The sequence below is a fragment of the Notamacropus eugenii genome, chromosome 2, assembly GCF_028372415.1.
Source record: "Notamacropus eugenii isolate mMacEug1 chromosome 2, mMacEug1.pri_v2, whole genome shotgun sequence".
In the NCBI taxonomy this organism is placed as follows: Eukaryota; Metazoa; Chordata; class Mammalia; order Diprotodontia; family Macropodidae; genus Notamacropus; species Notamacropus eugenii.
The window spans coordinates 16,333,320-16,350,800 of NC_092873.1; the positions used below are offsets into that span (position 1 = coordinate 16,333,320).

The 17,481-nt window shown below is 38.3% G+C and overlaps 1 protein-coding gene across 1 annotated transcript in view; it reads left to right on the plus strand.

Annotated features, from left to right (window-relative positions):
- LOC140524448 (solute carrier family 22 member 10-like) overlaps positions 1-6,236 on the plus strand; it is a 33,279-nt gene extending 27,043 nt beyond the window's left edge. Inside the window, exons 7-10 of the mRNA XM_072638896.1 lie at positions 688-902; positions 3,108-3,210; positions 4,989-5,195; positions 5,843-6,236. Of these exons, the coding sequence (XP_072494997.1) occupies positions 688-902; positions 3,108-3,210; positions 4,989-5,195; positions 5,843-5,909 (592 nt within the window). The 3' untranslated portion in view covers positions 5,910-6,236. The remainder of the gene's footprint in view (positions 1-687; positions 903-3,107; positions 3,211-4,988; positions 5,196-5,842) is intronic.
- Positions 6,237-17,481: the final 11,245 nt, after the last annotated feature.

The window sequence follows — 17,481 nt, forward strand, 5'->3', positions numbered from 1 at the left end:
TTCTCTTACTTTCTTTCTTCTTTCCTTCCTTTCTTCCTTCCATTTTTCCTATCTTCTTTCTTTCCTTCCTTCCTTAATTTTCTTCCACAAAATGACTAGGGCATGTTTTATATAATTACACATGTATAACCCTCATCAGATTGTTTACCACCTCAACAAGAGGAAGGAGAGGGAGGGGGGATAGAATATGGAACTCAAAACATTTTTTTAAAAAAATTTATTTTTAAAATTGTTTTTCAATGTAATTGGGAAGAAGTGACATGTTATTAAAGAAACAAATCACAGCCCTTCATTCTCTCTGCTACAATGCAAGTGACTTTCTTGATATTTCCTGAACTAGGGAATTCTTCTCCCACTCTCTGTCTTTATATGTGTAGTTCCTCATGCTTAGAACACACTCCCTCCTCACCTTTGCCTTCCAGAATCCTTGGCTGCACTCAAGACTTAGGCCTAAGCACCAACTCCTCATCAAGACTTTTCTGCTCATCCCACTTACGCTGACGAATTTATCTGGCCATCACTTACCTGTATTCATGGGATATTGCCACCCCCAGCAGAATATGAGCTCTAGCACCCTGGCATCCAACATGTATTTAATAAAGGTTCATTGAACTGAACTGCATTTACTGATGAGCTCGGGGCTCCAGGTGTGATGAATTCTCTCTGTTTCCCCATTGTCTGCTGTAGTTTCACAACAGGAATGCTTTTTTATGGACTCTCTCTGGATCTTCAGAACTTGGGGAGCAATATTCAAATGCTGCAGATTCTTTTAGGAGTTTCCACCTTCCTAAGCAGGCTTGGGGTCTTATTCCTCATGAATCACCTTGGCCGTCAAACAATATCTGTGGCCTGCCTCCTTCTTGCTGGACTGCTCATACTTGCCACTGCTCTTCTGCCTCAAGGTAAGAGAGTAGACTTTGGGGAAAGGAAGAAAGGGGAGTAGGAGTAGCATAGGATCAGAGGCAGCTAGATGGCCTGATAGAGACTGGTTGTAGAGGCAGGACGACTTGAGTTCAAATCGAGTCTCACATACGTCACAGATAGGTGACCATGCAAAAGTCACTTAACCTCTTCCCACCTCCATTTCATCATCTGTAAAGTGGGGATAATAATAACATATCCTTCAAGATATTCTGTCAGTAATATGCTCAACCCGGCACGTGGCACGTGTAAGAATTTATGTAAATATCAGCTATAGCATTGCTGTTATAGTCATTTTTGAGGAGAAGCTCATTTCCCTTCCTTAAGGCTGGATTGGACGTGACCTCCCTGGGCTGGTGAGCTCTCCCCTTCCGTGTCTACCTCTCACTATGGAGCAGAGGGACACTGAAATGAATCTGGGACTTAGGGGTCTAGATTCTGCCGAGGGACTACAGGAGGAAAGACTGCACCTCTGCTTACCTTCATTAAACCCTCAAACTTAGAGCACAAAGATCTGGGAGCACAAATGAACGGTCACCATGTGCTCCTTGAGTGTTAGGACCCTAGAGGCAAAGGGGATGGAGATCTGCTCTCAAAACCAAGAAGTAACTTTCATTGACGCTGTATATCACTTCTACTCATAGTTGTCCACATGTTGTCTCCATCATTAGAAAGTGAGCTTCCTATAGACAAGGATCTTGTTTTCGCCCTTCTTTGTATGCCCAGAAATTAACAGAGTACCTCACGTGGTAAGTGCTTAGTGAATACTCCTTGACTGACTGAGTTCAAGTCTTATCCCATGGCTACTGTCCGTGTGGCCCTGGGCAAGTCACTTAACTCTTCAGTGTACCAGGCAACTTATAGACTATAAACTGCAGAGAAAAGACCAGTTTCAGTTAGTGGAATAAATTTCTTTACTTGGCTGCTCCCTATACACCTGGATAAGGACAAAATTATAGGTCTGGTTCCTATCATCAGTGACAATGAACTAAAAAGTATGAGACTCCTGACTCATAGTATCATAGATCTAGAGCAGAAAGAACCTCAGAGGTCATTTAATTAAAATCCCATTTTTTGCAGATGAGGAAAGTGAGGGTCAGAGAAGTGAAGTAACTTGCTCAAGGTCACACAAGTAATCTACCCCGGAGATGGAATTTAAGCTCGGGTTTTCTGGTTTCAATGGTATCCAATGCCATGGTGACTTCCCAAATTTCTCATTTAAAGAAGAGAAAATAGGCTCAGAGAGGAGAACCAAATTGCCCAGAGCATTAGAGCTAATAAATGGCAGAACTAGGACTCGAACCAAGGCTAGGATAGATGACTAGACAGAGAGGAATGATGAATAGATATAGATATAGATGGATAGATAGATCAATATGTGAATGAATAGGTGAAAAATTGATGGGTGGATAAACTGAGAGAGGGATGTTGGAGAGCGAGGAATGTTAGAGAGAGAGAAATGATAGATTCATTGATTTATAGGTAGATAGATATAGAAAGATAGATCAATAGATGGATGAGTGAATAGCTAGATGGATGGAGAGATAGATATATAGATGGATGGATGGAAGAGTAAATAAAGAGATAGATGACAGGATGAACAAGTAAATTGAATAAATGATGAATAAATGGCTACCATATGATTTAAACTCAGATTTCCAGAGTTCTTAAAGGAATTCATCTTTACAGTACTCCCTCAGCACTTAGCACAGAGCTTCACACAAGGTAATGGCACGATAAGTATTGATCATTTGCTATTTTAAACAAATAACAGCTACTTTAGCGAGCACTTTAAGGTTTGCAAATTACTTTACATGTATCATGTTATTTGTTCCTCACAACAAACCCTGGGAGGAAGATGTCAAGATCCCCATTATACAGATGAGGAAACTGGGCTGAGACAGGTTGAATGACTTGGCTGGAGTTACCCAGCTAGTAAGTTTTAAGGCAGAATTGGAACTCAGAACTTCCTGACTCTAAGCCTACACCACTCAACTGCCTCTAATAAGAAATGCTGTTGGAAAAATGGGTGGGTGGTTAGGCAGAAGGAAGGAATGAATAGAGGAATAAATTGAGAGATAATTACATGGAAGAATATTTGAACTGAGATGATGAATAAATGAATGAATGACTCAAGATGGGTTGAACTTTGATTTATTGAGATGTTTTTGTCTTCTGCTTTATAGGAATTTTGCGTGCGGCTTTGACAATGCTAGGAATCAGCTGTATTGTGGCCAGCATTTCCACTTTTGGTATCCATTTTACAGAGCTCCTACCTACAGAAGTCAGGTAGGACAGAGAATTGGGGGGTAAAGAAGCAGCCGTTGCCATTTCTGGGGAAAAGTGGGGATAAAGAGAGACTCAATAGACTAGATCACCCAGAAGACATGCCAGGGAGATTGCCTGTGTCTATGGCTCTCTCTGACATAACCAGGCTCTCAGCTTCAATGTCCAGAGTTCCTGACATGGCACACACACACACACACACACACACACACACACACACACACACACAAATATCAGCTTCTCTCACAATTAGAAGATCATTCTCTCAGACCTTCCTTTGGCTCTGGACAAAAACCTCCATCTTCCTTAAAACAACTGGGGCATTGGTCACCTCAAACCATCTAAACTGGTTATAAGGCAGAGATTGCCCCTGGATCCACACAGGAATTCTTCCAGTTTAGTAGGAACCACCATGGCTTCTGTCTCCTGTGGTCTTTGAAGACCCATAGTATCCTCCATGTCACAGGGAGGACTCAGAAGAGGATTTGAGGTTACACACATAGAGCTGTTTCTCTAGAAGTAAGATGAGAACAAACCTCAAGAACTGGCCAAGCTAAAACAACAGCAACTTCAGCGATACAGCATGAAGTAGCAGGATGGATGGGCAATGCCAACAAGCCTCTGGGCATCAGGAAATTTAATCTCTCTCTTACCTCCGATTTGAACATGGACTTGAAATATGTGTGTGAAGACAAGCTGGTGTTCTAGAATAATAGGAGCTAGCATTTATTCAGCCCCTTTAAAATTTCACAAAGGTTTAGCCATGTCATTAGGGGCACCATTTGTAGCATAACTGATAAAGCACTGAACATAGAGTCTGAAAAATCTGAGGTCAAATCTGATACTGACTAGTTGTGTGACCACGAGTAAATCACTTGACCTCTTTTTCTCTCAGGTTCCTCATCTGTAAAACGGGGATAATAACAGCACCTACAACCCAAAGTTCTTAGGAACATCAAATGAAATAACATATGTAAAGCCCTATGTGAATCTTAAAACTTCGTTATTATTGTCATTATAATGTAAATAAAGAAATAATAAACAGGAACTGGACAATAAGAACTCTGCCTTCATGAGCACGCACAATATCTTCAGCCTGATGAAACTCAGCATGTGAATGTGTGGAGGCAAGAGACTCCCCAAAGGGACTGATTCTTTTCTGGAAAGCTTTTTGTTAAGTATTTGCAAGCATGCCACTGGCTGTCACCAAGAAAAGTAAGTGATATCAAGAGAGCACTTTGGATGCCCTTGATGAATTCAAGTGACTGGGCCCAGATGTATTACATTCTGGGATCCTGAAAGGACAAGCCTTGAGGCAATGATGGCTGAGCTTAGCCAGTGATTATTGATGATGACAGGGAACAGGAAAGGTGTCACAAGATTAGAGAAGTACAAGTGCTTGAATTTTGAAAAAGAGAAAGCAACAGAGCCTGCAAACACTAAATCAATGAGCTTAACTTAGATTCCAGGAAAATTCTAGAATGAACCATTAAAAATATGGTTTGTGGATATCCAGAAAGGAAAATATTGATTATGAAGAGGCAGACTCTGCTAAGGGAGGGAAAGGGATATTTAATAGGGGTTCTAGGACTTATATAGAACCACAGAATCTGAGGGTTGGCTAGGACCTCAATGACCATCTAATCTAACTCATGAATGAAGGAATTCCTCCATAATTCTCCCAGTTAATGACTGTTCAACCTTTGGTTGAAGGCCTCCAAAGAGCAGAGATTTCTTGAGGTGTTGAGTCTGGAACAATCAGATTTCCTCTGCCCTGACAGGACCACATATAGGGGATTCATTTTGACGGTAGATCGATTTGGGGCGATGCTGGCTCCCATATTGAATATGCTCAGGAACAACATTGCAGTCATGCTTCAGATCATCTTTGCCATCCTAGCCATCACTGCCGGCCTCGTGGTCTTCTTCTTCCTCCCTGAGACCAAGAACCAGCCAATGCCTGATACAATCAACGACATAGAATGTGGGTGAGTACTGCCTGTGGAATCTTGGCAAGGTCTCTTAACATGCCCCAGGTTCACTTCATCTGTAGAAGAGGAAACTGGACTAGATGAATGAATGCATGCAAACATGGATTAATTTAACACCTGTTGTGTGCTTAATAAAGCTTGGTGCTAAACATTTGGGAAACAAAGATATGAGCAAACAGTCCCTAACCTGGAGGAGTTCACATTCTACTAGGAGAAGAAAATATTCTTGAATGAATCTAGAGAGTCACTGGGAGGGTCAACGGAGCCACAAGGCTGACGATGGACAAGGTCTTTCCAGGAGCAAAGGCAATTGTTGTTTTCAGGACCTTTCCAGAGCTGGAACAGGAGTGAAGGGTAAGGATAGGGATGATGGGGAAGTGCGTGTAGGGATTGCCACCAGGTGGCGACTAAAGACAGAGACTCATTGTACAAAAAGACTTTGATAGCCATCAAGATTCTCTTGCCCCCCCACCCCTCAATTCACATAAGTTTCTTCCTCTTCAATGAAATGAGGAAACATTTGTAAAAGAACATAGCACAGTGTCTGGCACATCGTGGTCACTTCATAAATGCTTATCTTCTTCCCTTCCCTGCATTGTATTTACTCATATTTGTTTCTTTTCTTTTCATCCATTCATGGGAAGACATTCAAAAGAAGAAGGAAGACCAAGAGAGGAGGGAGATGCTGCAGTGAAAATAAGCCAGTTTTAAGATTGGCTCAGGAGTCTGAGTGAGAAGAAAAGGACTCTGGTTTAAGCTGGGCTTTCCTGTCCTCCTGGTGGGGAGGCCATGAGTCCAGCATTTAGAACACCAGTGGTCCTGCTTGCTCTCCAGACTTCTAGCCCTTTTCAGTAGTGTGAATCAATCTACAAGCTTATTGGACAAATTAACAAACACTTCTTAAGTGCTAGACACTGGAGACACAAAGACAAAAAACGAGCAAGCTTTGCTCTCCAGGAGCTCACCTTCTACCTGGGGAGACAACATAAACAGATCAATAAATACAAAATGGAATTCAAATAAAGAGTCTTCACAGAGGACCTGTGCCCATTTATTGAAGCTGCCCTGACTCCAATGCTGGGGTCTCATGATTCCTCTATCACACCTCTGTTCCAGCGAAGCTTGTCCTTCAACCTCCCAATTGTGTGCCTTTGCTCAGGTTGTGTCCCTGTGGCTGGGCTCTTTTATCAACTTATCTTTCCCTTTGACAGTCCTTAGCTATCAACTCCAAAGGAAAAAGTTCTTCATTCTCCTAGTTATTAGTGATCTTTCCTTCCTCAAATTGCCTGCTAAATTCATTCCTTTGTTTGTATTACAGCTGCCCAATTATACTGTACAGTACAGTACAGCTGTACTATTGGCCCAATAGAATGTAAACTCTTGCAAGGTGAGTCTGTTTTTTGTTTTATCTCTGTGTCTTCAACACTCCAAATGGTGCCCTGGTTTGTGGGGCCTTAATACATGTTTATTGAACTGAATTGATCAAATTGAATTATTAGAAATCAATATGAAGAGAAGTCAATAAAATCTGGCAGTTGGCATAAAACCAGGTGGAATTCACAATATAAAATCTCAGGGTTTTGTATATTCACATACAGGACAATGAGACTCCTGCCTATAACAGAATTACTTGAGAACAAGAAAGGAGGAAAATCAGTTGGCTCATTCTCCAATTGATAAATTCATATCAAAGGATATGAATAGTTTTCTTTTTTGAATATTTAATTTTTCCATTTACATGTAAAGACAATTTTTTACATTTGTTTAAAAAATTTTTAGTTTTAAATTCTCTCCTTCTCCCTTCTCCCTGAGATAGTAAGCAATTTGATATCAGTTACACATGTGTTATCATACAAAACATATTTCCATAAGATCCATGGTGTGAAAGAAGACAGAGACCAAAAAAGAAAAAAAAACAGAAACAAAGACATTGAAAAACAGTATGCTTTCATTTGCTTTCAGACTCCATCCATTCTATCTCTGTAGGTGGATAGTATTTTTCATTATAAGTTCTTTGAAATTAACTTGGATCTTTGTACAGTTGAGAATATAGTTAAGTCATTCAAGGTTAAGCATTGTTCCATATTGTTATCACTTTGTTCAGTGTTCTCACAGTTCCTCTTACTTCACTTTGCATCAGTTCTTAAGTGTCTTTCAAGACTTTTTCTGAAACCACCCCTCTGGCCATTTCTTATAGCATGACAGTATTCGATCATAATCATATACCACAACTTGCTCAGTCATTCCCCAATTGATGGACATCCCCTTAATTTCCAATTCTTGGCCACCACAAAAAGAACTACTATAAATGTATTTGTACAAATTGGTACTTCCTTCCTTTTAATCTCTTCGGGATATAGACCTGGTAGTAGTAGTCCTGGATCAAAGGGTATGCATAGTTTTATAGACTTTTCAACATTGTTCCAGATTGTTTTCCAGAATGACTGGATCAGTTAATCACTCCACCAACAGTGTGCATTATTGTCCCAATTTTTCCATATGACTTCCAACATTTGTCATTTTCCTTTTCTGTAATATTAACCAATCTGATAGCTGTGAGGTGGTACTCCACAGTTGCTTTAATTTGAATTTCTCTAATCCAATAGTGATTTAGAGAATTTTTTTCATATAACCAGGGATAGCTTTGATTTCTTCATCTGGAAACTTCCTGTTCATATCCTTTGACCATTAACCTATTGAAGAATGACTTACATTCAGTTATATATATATATATATATGTATGTATGTATGTATGTATGTATGTAGGTATGTATATATATACATACATATACATGTATATATACATACATATATATGACTTTAATACAGTTCTCTATATGTCTGAGAAATAAGGACTCTATCAGAGACACTTGATATAAAAATTTCCCCCAGTTTTCTGCTTTCCTTCTAATCTATGCTGCTATTGGTTTTGTTTGTATAAAACTATTTAAATTTCATATAATTAAAATCAATTTAACATCTTATAATGCTTTCTATCTCTTCTTTGATTATCACCTCATTTCTTATTCATAGATCGTAATTAGCAGCTTCTACATTAAGGATTGAAGGGCTTGGAATATGATATTCCAGAAGTCAAAGGAACTAGGATTAAAACGAAGAATCAACTGCACAACAAAACTAAGTATAATAATTCAGGGGGGAAAATGGTCAGGACTTTCAAGCATTCTTGATGAAAATACCAGAGCTGAAAAGAAAATTTGACTTTCAAACACAAGAATCAAGAGAAGCATGAAAAGGTAAACAGGAAACAGAAATCACAAAGGACTTACTAAAGTTGAACTGTTTACATTCCTACATGGAAAAACAATACTTGTAACTCTTGAAACTTTTTTCAGTATCTGTATAGTTGGTGGGATTATACAGAGAGAGAGAGAGAGAGACAGACAGACAGACAGACAGACAGAGACAGAGAGAGAGAGACAGAGAGCAGAGTGGCAGATGAATAGGAAGGGTTCATATCCAAAAAAATAAAATTAAGGCATGAGAGAAGAATATATTGGGAGGAGAAAGGGAGAAATGGAATGGAGCAAATTATCTCTTATACAAGAGGCAAGAAAAGACTTTTCAATGGAGGGAAGAAAGGGAGAGGTGTGAGGGAAAACGTGAGGCTTACTCTCATCACATTTGACTCAAGGAAGGAATAAAATGCACACTCATTTTGGTATGAAAATCTATCTTATAGTACAGGAAAGTGGGGAAGAAAGGGATAAGCAGGGTGGGGGGGATGATGGAAGGGAAGGCAATGGGAAGAGGGAGCAATTAAAAGTCAACACTCTTGGGGAGAGACAAGGTCAAAAGAGAGAATAGAAGAAATGGGGGTCAGGATAGGACGGAGAGAAATATAGTCCGTCTTACACAACATGACTATTATGGAAGTCATTTGCAAAAGTACACATATATAGCCTATATTGAATTGCTTGCCTTCCTAATATGGATGGGTGGGGAAGGAGGAAGGAAGAGAAGTTGGAACTCAAAGTTTTATGAACAAATGTTGAGAATTGTTTCTGTATACAACTGGGAAATAAGAAATACAGGTCCTTTGCTAAAGAAATACAAAGGACCCAAAAGTATATGGGGTATAAAAATTTATCTTGCCCTACAGGACAAAAGAGAAGATGGGGACAAGGGAAGGGAGGAGTGTTAGAAGGGAGGACACATTAGTGGAAGAGGCAATAAGAATGCAACACGTTTTGAGATGGGGGAGAGGAGAGATGGGGAGAAAATTTGGAACTCAAAATTTTGTGGAAATGAATGTTCAAAACTTAAGATAAATTAATTAGTTAAAACAAAGAAATTACTTTGTCCAACTCTATGCCTATAAACTTGACAATCTAAATGAGACAGATGAATGTTTTAAAAGATACAAATTGCCCAGACTAACAGAAGAGGAAGTTGAATACTTAAATAACCCCATCTCAGAAAAAGAAATTGAACAAGCCATCAATGAGCTCCCTAGGAAAACATCTCCAGGGCCAAATGGATTAACAAGTGAATTCTATCAAACATTTAAAGAATGGCTAATTCCAAATCTATATAGACTATTTGGCAAAATTGGGAAGAAGAAGTCCTACCAAATTCTTTTTATGATACAGATATGGCTTTGATACCTAAACCAGGAAGAGACAAAACAGAGAACGAAAATCATAGACCAATTTCTCTAATGAATATAGATACAAAGATTTTAAATAAGATTTTAGCAAAAAGAATACAGCAACTAATCACAAGAATAATACATTATGATCAAGTAGGATTTATATCAGGAATGCAGGGCTGTTTCAATATTAGGAAATCTATTAGCATTATTGATCATATCAACAAAAGAACTAACAGAAATCACATTATTATCTCAATAGATGCAGAAAAAGCTTTTGACAAAATACAACACCCATTCCTATTGAAAATACTGGAAAACATAGGAATAAATGGACCTTTCTATAAAATAATAAGCAGCAAGCATTATATGCAATGGAGATAAGCTAGATGCATTTCCAATAAGATCAGGGGTGAAACAAGGATGTCTATTATCAACACTATTATTCAATATGGTACTAGAAATATTAGCTGTAGCAATAAGAGAAGACAAAGAAATTGAAGGAATTAGAATAGGAAAGAAGAAACTAAGTTATCACTTGTTTCAGATGATATGATAATATACTTAGAGAGTCCCAGAGAATCAAAAAACTACTTTAAATAATAAACAACTTTGGCAAAGTTGCAGGTTACGAAATAAACCCACACAAATCCTCTGCATTTCTATATATTACTAACAAAGCCCAACAGTAAGAGATAGAAAGAGAAATCTCATTAAAGCTACAGTAGACACTATAAAATATTTGGGAGTCTACCTGCCAAAACAAACCCAGGGACTATATGAACACAATTAAAAAACACTTTTCACACAAATAAAGTCAGGTCTAAGTAAGTGGAAAAACATCAGTTACTCATGGGTGGGTGGAGACAATGTAATAATGACAATTCTACCTAAATTAATTTACTTATTCGGTGCCATAGCAATCAAACCATCAGATATTCTAGAGCTAGAAAAAATAATATCAAAATTCATCTGGAAGAACAAAAGGTCCAGAATATCAAGGGAACTAATGAAAAGAAATGATAGGGAAGGTGGTCTAGCCCTATCAGATCTCAAACTGTATTATAAAGCAGGATTTATCAAAACCACTTGGTACTGGCTAAGAAACAGAAGGGTAGACCAGGAATAGGTTAGGTACCCAAGACACAGTATGAATGAATATAGCAATCTACTGTTTGATAAACCCAAGGACCCCAGCTTCTGGGATAATAACTCACTGTTTGACAAAAATTGCTGGGAAAACTGGATAACAGTATAACAGAAACTAGGCAATGCCTGACACCATACACAAGAATAGAGTCCAAATGGGTACATGATCAAGGTATAAAGACTGATACCATAAACAAATTAGTGGAGCAAGGAATAGTGTATTCATGAGATTTATGGAGAAGGGAATAATTTTTGACTAAACAAGAGATAGAAAACATTGTGAAATGCAGAGTGGATAATTTCGATTACCTTACAATACAACCAAGATTAGGAGAGAAGCAGGAAAGTAGGAAAGAATTTTTGCAACTTCTGTCTGTGATAAAGGCCTCATTTCTAAAATATATAGAGAACCGAGTCAAATGTACAAGAATACAAGTCATTCCCCAATTAATAAATGGTTAAAGGATATGAACTGACAGTTTTCAGAGGAAGAAATCAAAGCTATCTATAGTAATTTGAAAAAATACTCTAAATCGCTATAGATTAGAGAGATGCAAATCAAAACAACTGAGATACCACATCATACCTATCAGATCGCCTAGCATGAAAAAACAGGATGATGATAAATGTTGGAGAAGATATGGGAGAGTTGGAACACTAATTTATAGTTGGTGGAGCTGCGAGATGATCCAACCATTCTGGAGAGCAATTTAGAACTATGCCCAAGAGGCTACAAAAATGTGCATACCCTTTGACGCAGCAATACTGCTTCTAGGTCTGTATCCACAAGCAATCATAGCAATGAAAAAGGGTCCCACATGTACAAAAATATTTGTAGCAGCCCTCTTTGTGGTGGCCAAAACCTGAAAATCAAGGGGATGCCCATCAATTGGGGAGTGGCTGAACAAGTTATGGTATACGAATGTAATGGAATACTATTGTGCCATAAGAAATGATGAACAGGAAGTCTTCAGAGAGGCTTGGAAAGACTTATATGAACTGATGCTGAGCAGAAGGAGCAGAACCAGAACTTCATACCCAGCAACAACCACAGTGTGCGAGGATTTTTTCTGGTAGACAGAACTTCATTGCAATGCAAGGACTTAAAAAATTCCCAATGGTCTCTTAAGGCAAAATGCCTTCCGCATCCAGAGAAAGAACTATGGAATTTGATCGCAGAATGTAGCAGATCATTTTCTTTTGTATTACGTTTTGGTTTGTTTTATGATTTCTCTCATTTATTTTAATTCTTCTATGCAACATGACTAAGGTGAAAATGTATTTAATAGGAATGTATGTGTAGAACCTATATAAAATTGTATGCCCTCTTGGGGAGGGAGGGGTAAGGGAAGAGGAAGGAGCAGGAGGGATGGGGAAAAAAAATCTAAGTTATATGGAAGTGATTGTAGAACACTGAAAACAAATAAAATAATAAAAAAATGAAAAAATAGTAAAAAAATAAAAGTAGTAATGAAGTGGACATTATTTCCCCTCCCCCCCAGAGCCCCTGGGTTGAGAAATGTCTGTTGAGTTTCTAGGCAGGTTGGGCCTAGTAGCCACTTACTGTTAGTGGCTACACTTTCTGTTGTACCCCTTTGCCTAGCAGCTGCCTGGGCCCCCCTCTCTGTTGTACCCCTTTGCCTAGCAGCTGCCTGGGCCCCCCTCTCTGTTGTACCCCTTTGCCTAGCAGCTGCTTGGGCCCCCCTCTCTGTTGTGCCCCCTTGCCTAGCAGTACTAGGAACCCCTGTCAAAACTGTTCTGTGAAAAATGTGCGCTATTGGAACCACAAGGCTATACCGGGAGGTGCTAAGATGCTTAAAAGGCACATACACCTTTGTTCAGGGCTGCCTCTTCAGACAACAGCTGCCAGCTGATAAAGACGCTCCCAAATTCTCAATTAACTCTTGCCTGTGCTTGTCTCGGTCTGTCCATTTCAGTAAAAAAAAAAAAAAAAAGAACTTAAAAAACCCCCAAAAAAACAAACAAAAAAAGAATTTCCACCCCACTGCCTGGCAGCAATGAAATTTTCCAAGAGGTTGTTGCTAATGATCAACCGTCAGGGAGAGCAGATGACATCTCCTCAGACCACCAACAAGACCAAAGAGTTCAGGAAAGGCCACAAGGTCAGGTGGACCTAAGTAGAGAATTGGCAAAAGGCCTTGGCAAAGATGGGTTCTGGTTGAAACTATATAAGATCTTTCTTGATGGGGAGAGCTCACTTTAGTTGTCTGAAAGCTGCTCAGTGCACTGATCTGAGTCCAGAGGTTTCCTGCCAGCTGCACCTACTCTCCAGTTAACCAGAGGGCAGCAGTTCTGAGATCTTAAGCCACATCAAGGAAAGGAAAGTGCTTGGACCCAAAGGCAAACATTTCCTGATTCTTCTGGAATGGACCATGAGAATATGGTTGGTTTCCTCAGTTAGGTATAATAGAGATTAATTAATAGAGTGCACAGGTTAACCCTGAACTTCAGATTAAATAGGTTAAAAGATGACTATTTCAAACAGAAGGAAATATGCTTGGTAAAATATTGACTTTTTGTAACTCAGCATCTGCTTCAACACTTGAATAGATTAGCTCAAGGTCTTTGGGGACAACAAGGAGGAAAACTAGGGTTCACCAAGATATTCTACAGTTGAGATAAGACCTGAGTTCAAATCCAGCCTCAAACATTACTAACTCCATGACCCTTAACAAGTCATTTCACCTCTGCTTGCTGGAAATGTTGCTAATTTCATTTACCTGTGAGGTAAGTACTACAGGTATAATTGTCTCCATTTTACAGAAGAGTAACTGAGGCTCAGGGCCTCTTCTGGAGGAGACCCTTCTTTTGTGAGGCCAAATCTCAATACATGTACCAATAGCTACACAGTGAGCTATAGTCATGACAGTAAGGGGTTACAGCAACAATGAGACAAGTTTGATTCATAGCAGGGCTTCATCCCTGTTTTCAAAAAAACACTAGAAAACACAGTAATAAATGAATCTTTCCTTAAAATGATATGTAGTATCTATCTATAACCATCAGCAACTGTCTTCTATAATGAGGATAAGCTAGGCACCTTCCCAATAAAATAACAGGGGAAGTAAAGATGCATATTATTAGCATTATTCCCCAATATTATGCTAGAAATGCTAGCTACAGCAATAAGAAAGGAAAAAGAAATCGAAGGAATTAGAATAACAATGAGCAAACAAAATGATCACTCTTTGCAGATGACATAATTGTATACTTAAAGAATTCTAGAGAATCAACTAAAAACTAGTTGAAATAATTAATAATTTTTACAAAGTTGCAGGATACAAAATAAACTCACATAAATCATCAGCATTCCCGTATATTACCAAAAGTTCAGCAGCGAGACAGAATGAGAAATTCTATTTAAAAATGGCTACAGACAATATAAAATATTTGAAAATCTACTTGCCAAGATAAACCCAGGAACTATATGAACACAATTACAAAACACTTTTCACACAAATAAATTTCACACAATTGGGAAAGTAGTCATTGCTCATGGGTAGGTTGAGTCATTATAATAAAAAATGACAATTCTACTGAAATTAATTCAATTAGTCAATGTCATTCTAATCAGACTTCTAAAAATTATTTTTAGAGCTAGAAAAATAACAACAAAATTCATCTGGAAGAAGAAAAGTCAAGAACATCAAGGGGATTAATGGAAAACAAAATGTGAAGGAAGGTGGCCTAGAGGCATGAGATCTCAAACTATTTTAAAGTGGTAATTATCAAAATTTGATACTGGCTAAGATATGCAGTGGTGGATTACAGCAATAGATTAGGCACACAAGACACAGTAGTAAATGTTCATAGTAATCTAGTGTTTGATAAATCCAAAGATCCAAACACTCACTACTTACCAACAACTACTGAGAAAACTGGAAAAGAGTTTGGCAGAATCGAGGTGTAAACATTGCTTCTAGGACCAAGCAGAATTAGGTATAGACCAACATCTCACACTGCATACCAAGATAAGATAAAAATGGGTACCTGATTTTCATATAAAAGACAATACTATAAAAAAATTAGGGGAGCATGGAATAATTTACCTATCAGATCTTTGAGTAAGGAAAGAATTTATGATTAAACAATAGATAGAGAGCATTACAAGATAAAAAATGGATGCTTGGATTATATTAAATTAAAAAGGAGTGCCCAAATGAAACCAGTGCAGCCAAGATCAGAAGGAAAGCAGAAAGATTGGGAAAAAATTAATAGCGAGTGTCTCTGCCAAAGCCCTCGTTTCTCAAATATATAGAGAAGTGAATAAAATTCATAAGAATACAAGTTATTCCCCAATTGATAAATGGTCAAAGGATGTGAACAAGCAGTTTTCAGAAGAAGAAATTCAAGTTATATATCCCAATTGATTAAAAATGCAAATTAAAACAATTCTAAGGCACCACTTCACAACTGTCAGATTGGCTAATACGAGAAAAAGGAAAAATGATAAATGTTGGAGGGGATGTGGGAAAAGTTGCACTCTAATGTACTCCTGGTGGAATTGTGAAGTGATGCAACCATTCTGGAGAGCAATTTAAAACTGTGGGCAAACAGCTGTAAATCTGTGCACACCCTTTAATCTAGCAATTTCCCTACTAAGTTTGTATCTCAAAGAGATTTTTTTTAAATGAAAAAGACCTATACGTACAAAAATATTTGTAACAGCTCTTTCTGTGGGCACAAAGTACTAGAAAGAGAGGGGATGTCCATCAATTGGGAAATGACTGAACTAGTTGTGGTTTAAGATTGTGATAGAATACTATTGTGTCATAAGAAATGACAAGTGGGATGCTTTCAGAAAAATCTGGAAAGACCTTTATGAACTGATGCAGAGTGAAGTGAGCAGAACCAGGAGACACTGTAACAGAAACATTGTATGATAATCAACGGTGAGTGACTTAGTTATTCCCAGTGATACAATAATCAAAGAAAATTCCAAAGGTCTCATGATGAAAATTGCTATCTATCTCCAAAGAAAGAACCAATGGAGTCTGAATGTAGATTGAAGCACACTATTTTTCACTTTATTTATTTTGTGTACATGGGGAGTTGCTTTTGGTTTTGGTGTGTGGGTTTTCCTTAACAGCATGACCAATATGGAATTCTGTTTTGCGTGATTATACATGTATTACTTCTTCAAATTTCTTGCCGTCTCAGGGCGGGGGGAGAGGAAAAGAAAGAATGGAGAGAATTTGGAACTCAATTTTTTTAAAAGGTTAAAAAATTCTACATGTAATTAGAAAAATATTATTCAAAACTAAAATAAATTATGGGGATGAAAACCTTGACCAAGGTGGAAATACAATCTCTCTTCATTCATTGCTGTGTCTCTTTTAATTACTTTCTACTTATCCTGTATATAGCTTGTTTGTACATATTGGTTTACTTGTTATCTCTTTCATCAAATGGTAAGCTCCTTGAGGCTAGGGACTGTCTTTTGCCTCTTTTTATATCTCCAGTGTAGTAGACATTTTAAAATGTTTGACTAACTGACAACTAAAAAAGAATTGGAACAATCCATCTGTCAACTCTATCAAAAGAGGTTTAAATTAAAAAGGTTGGGGAAGGAAGAAGTGACTAAGGATTATTCATCAAACTGGGCACCAGCTTTAGTAAGCAGCTAAAATGAAGAAGACCAGCAGGTGAGACTCTCATAACTTCACAGCACACAAAATCCAAGGAGCCAGTAGTAAAATCTGTGACTTTAAAAATTTCAGCACAAATCACAAAGTTTAGAAAACATGATAGAAGAATCAGAGGTCATGCTGTAAAGAGACAAAGTCAGACTCCTAAGTACAAGGCGGTTGGCCTTTGAAAGACCAGGACCCAATGATATCAAAGGGACCAAGGAGGAAGTATCTGTAGATTCAGCCACTCCTTTCTGAGGTTCATTAACTAAAGGAGAAGTCCCAGAGTCTATGAGTTCAAGTGAGCCCAGGCAGAAACCACTGGCGCTAAGGGCTTCTCAGAGAGGAAGACCCAGGCTAAGGAAAGTCCCAAGGAAAGGAGAGGTCTTTCTACAACTGCCCCTCAAGATGTCTTTCTATCCACAGACATTATAACATGACAGATTGTAGAATATAGAAAACATTTCAACTAAACTGACAAAATGATCAGGATTGGTGCTCTAATCAACATTCTGACTCCAAAGACCCCCATATCTCTGTAAAAAAGCATGGAATCAGAATCCAGTTCTCTGGTTGGCCTTTGGAATTCACCTGGGTTTGGGGATTGAGAGGGGGAACTTAACCATAGTCTACCCTGACATCCTGTCTAGCATTATTGCCTCCATATTGCCTCTCATTGACCCTGGAGTTGAACTTTCATGAATCAATGCATCCTGGAGCACATTCCATCTGGCTTTCAAATAACTCAGCCATGTCAAAGTTACCCATCTTCAGGCTGAGGCTTATTTTTAACCAATGCATTCTGTAAAATTATCCTTGTCATATTTAAACACAGAACTGGCACTGCTAGGTCTCTGGTTTACAGTGAAAA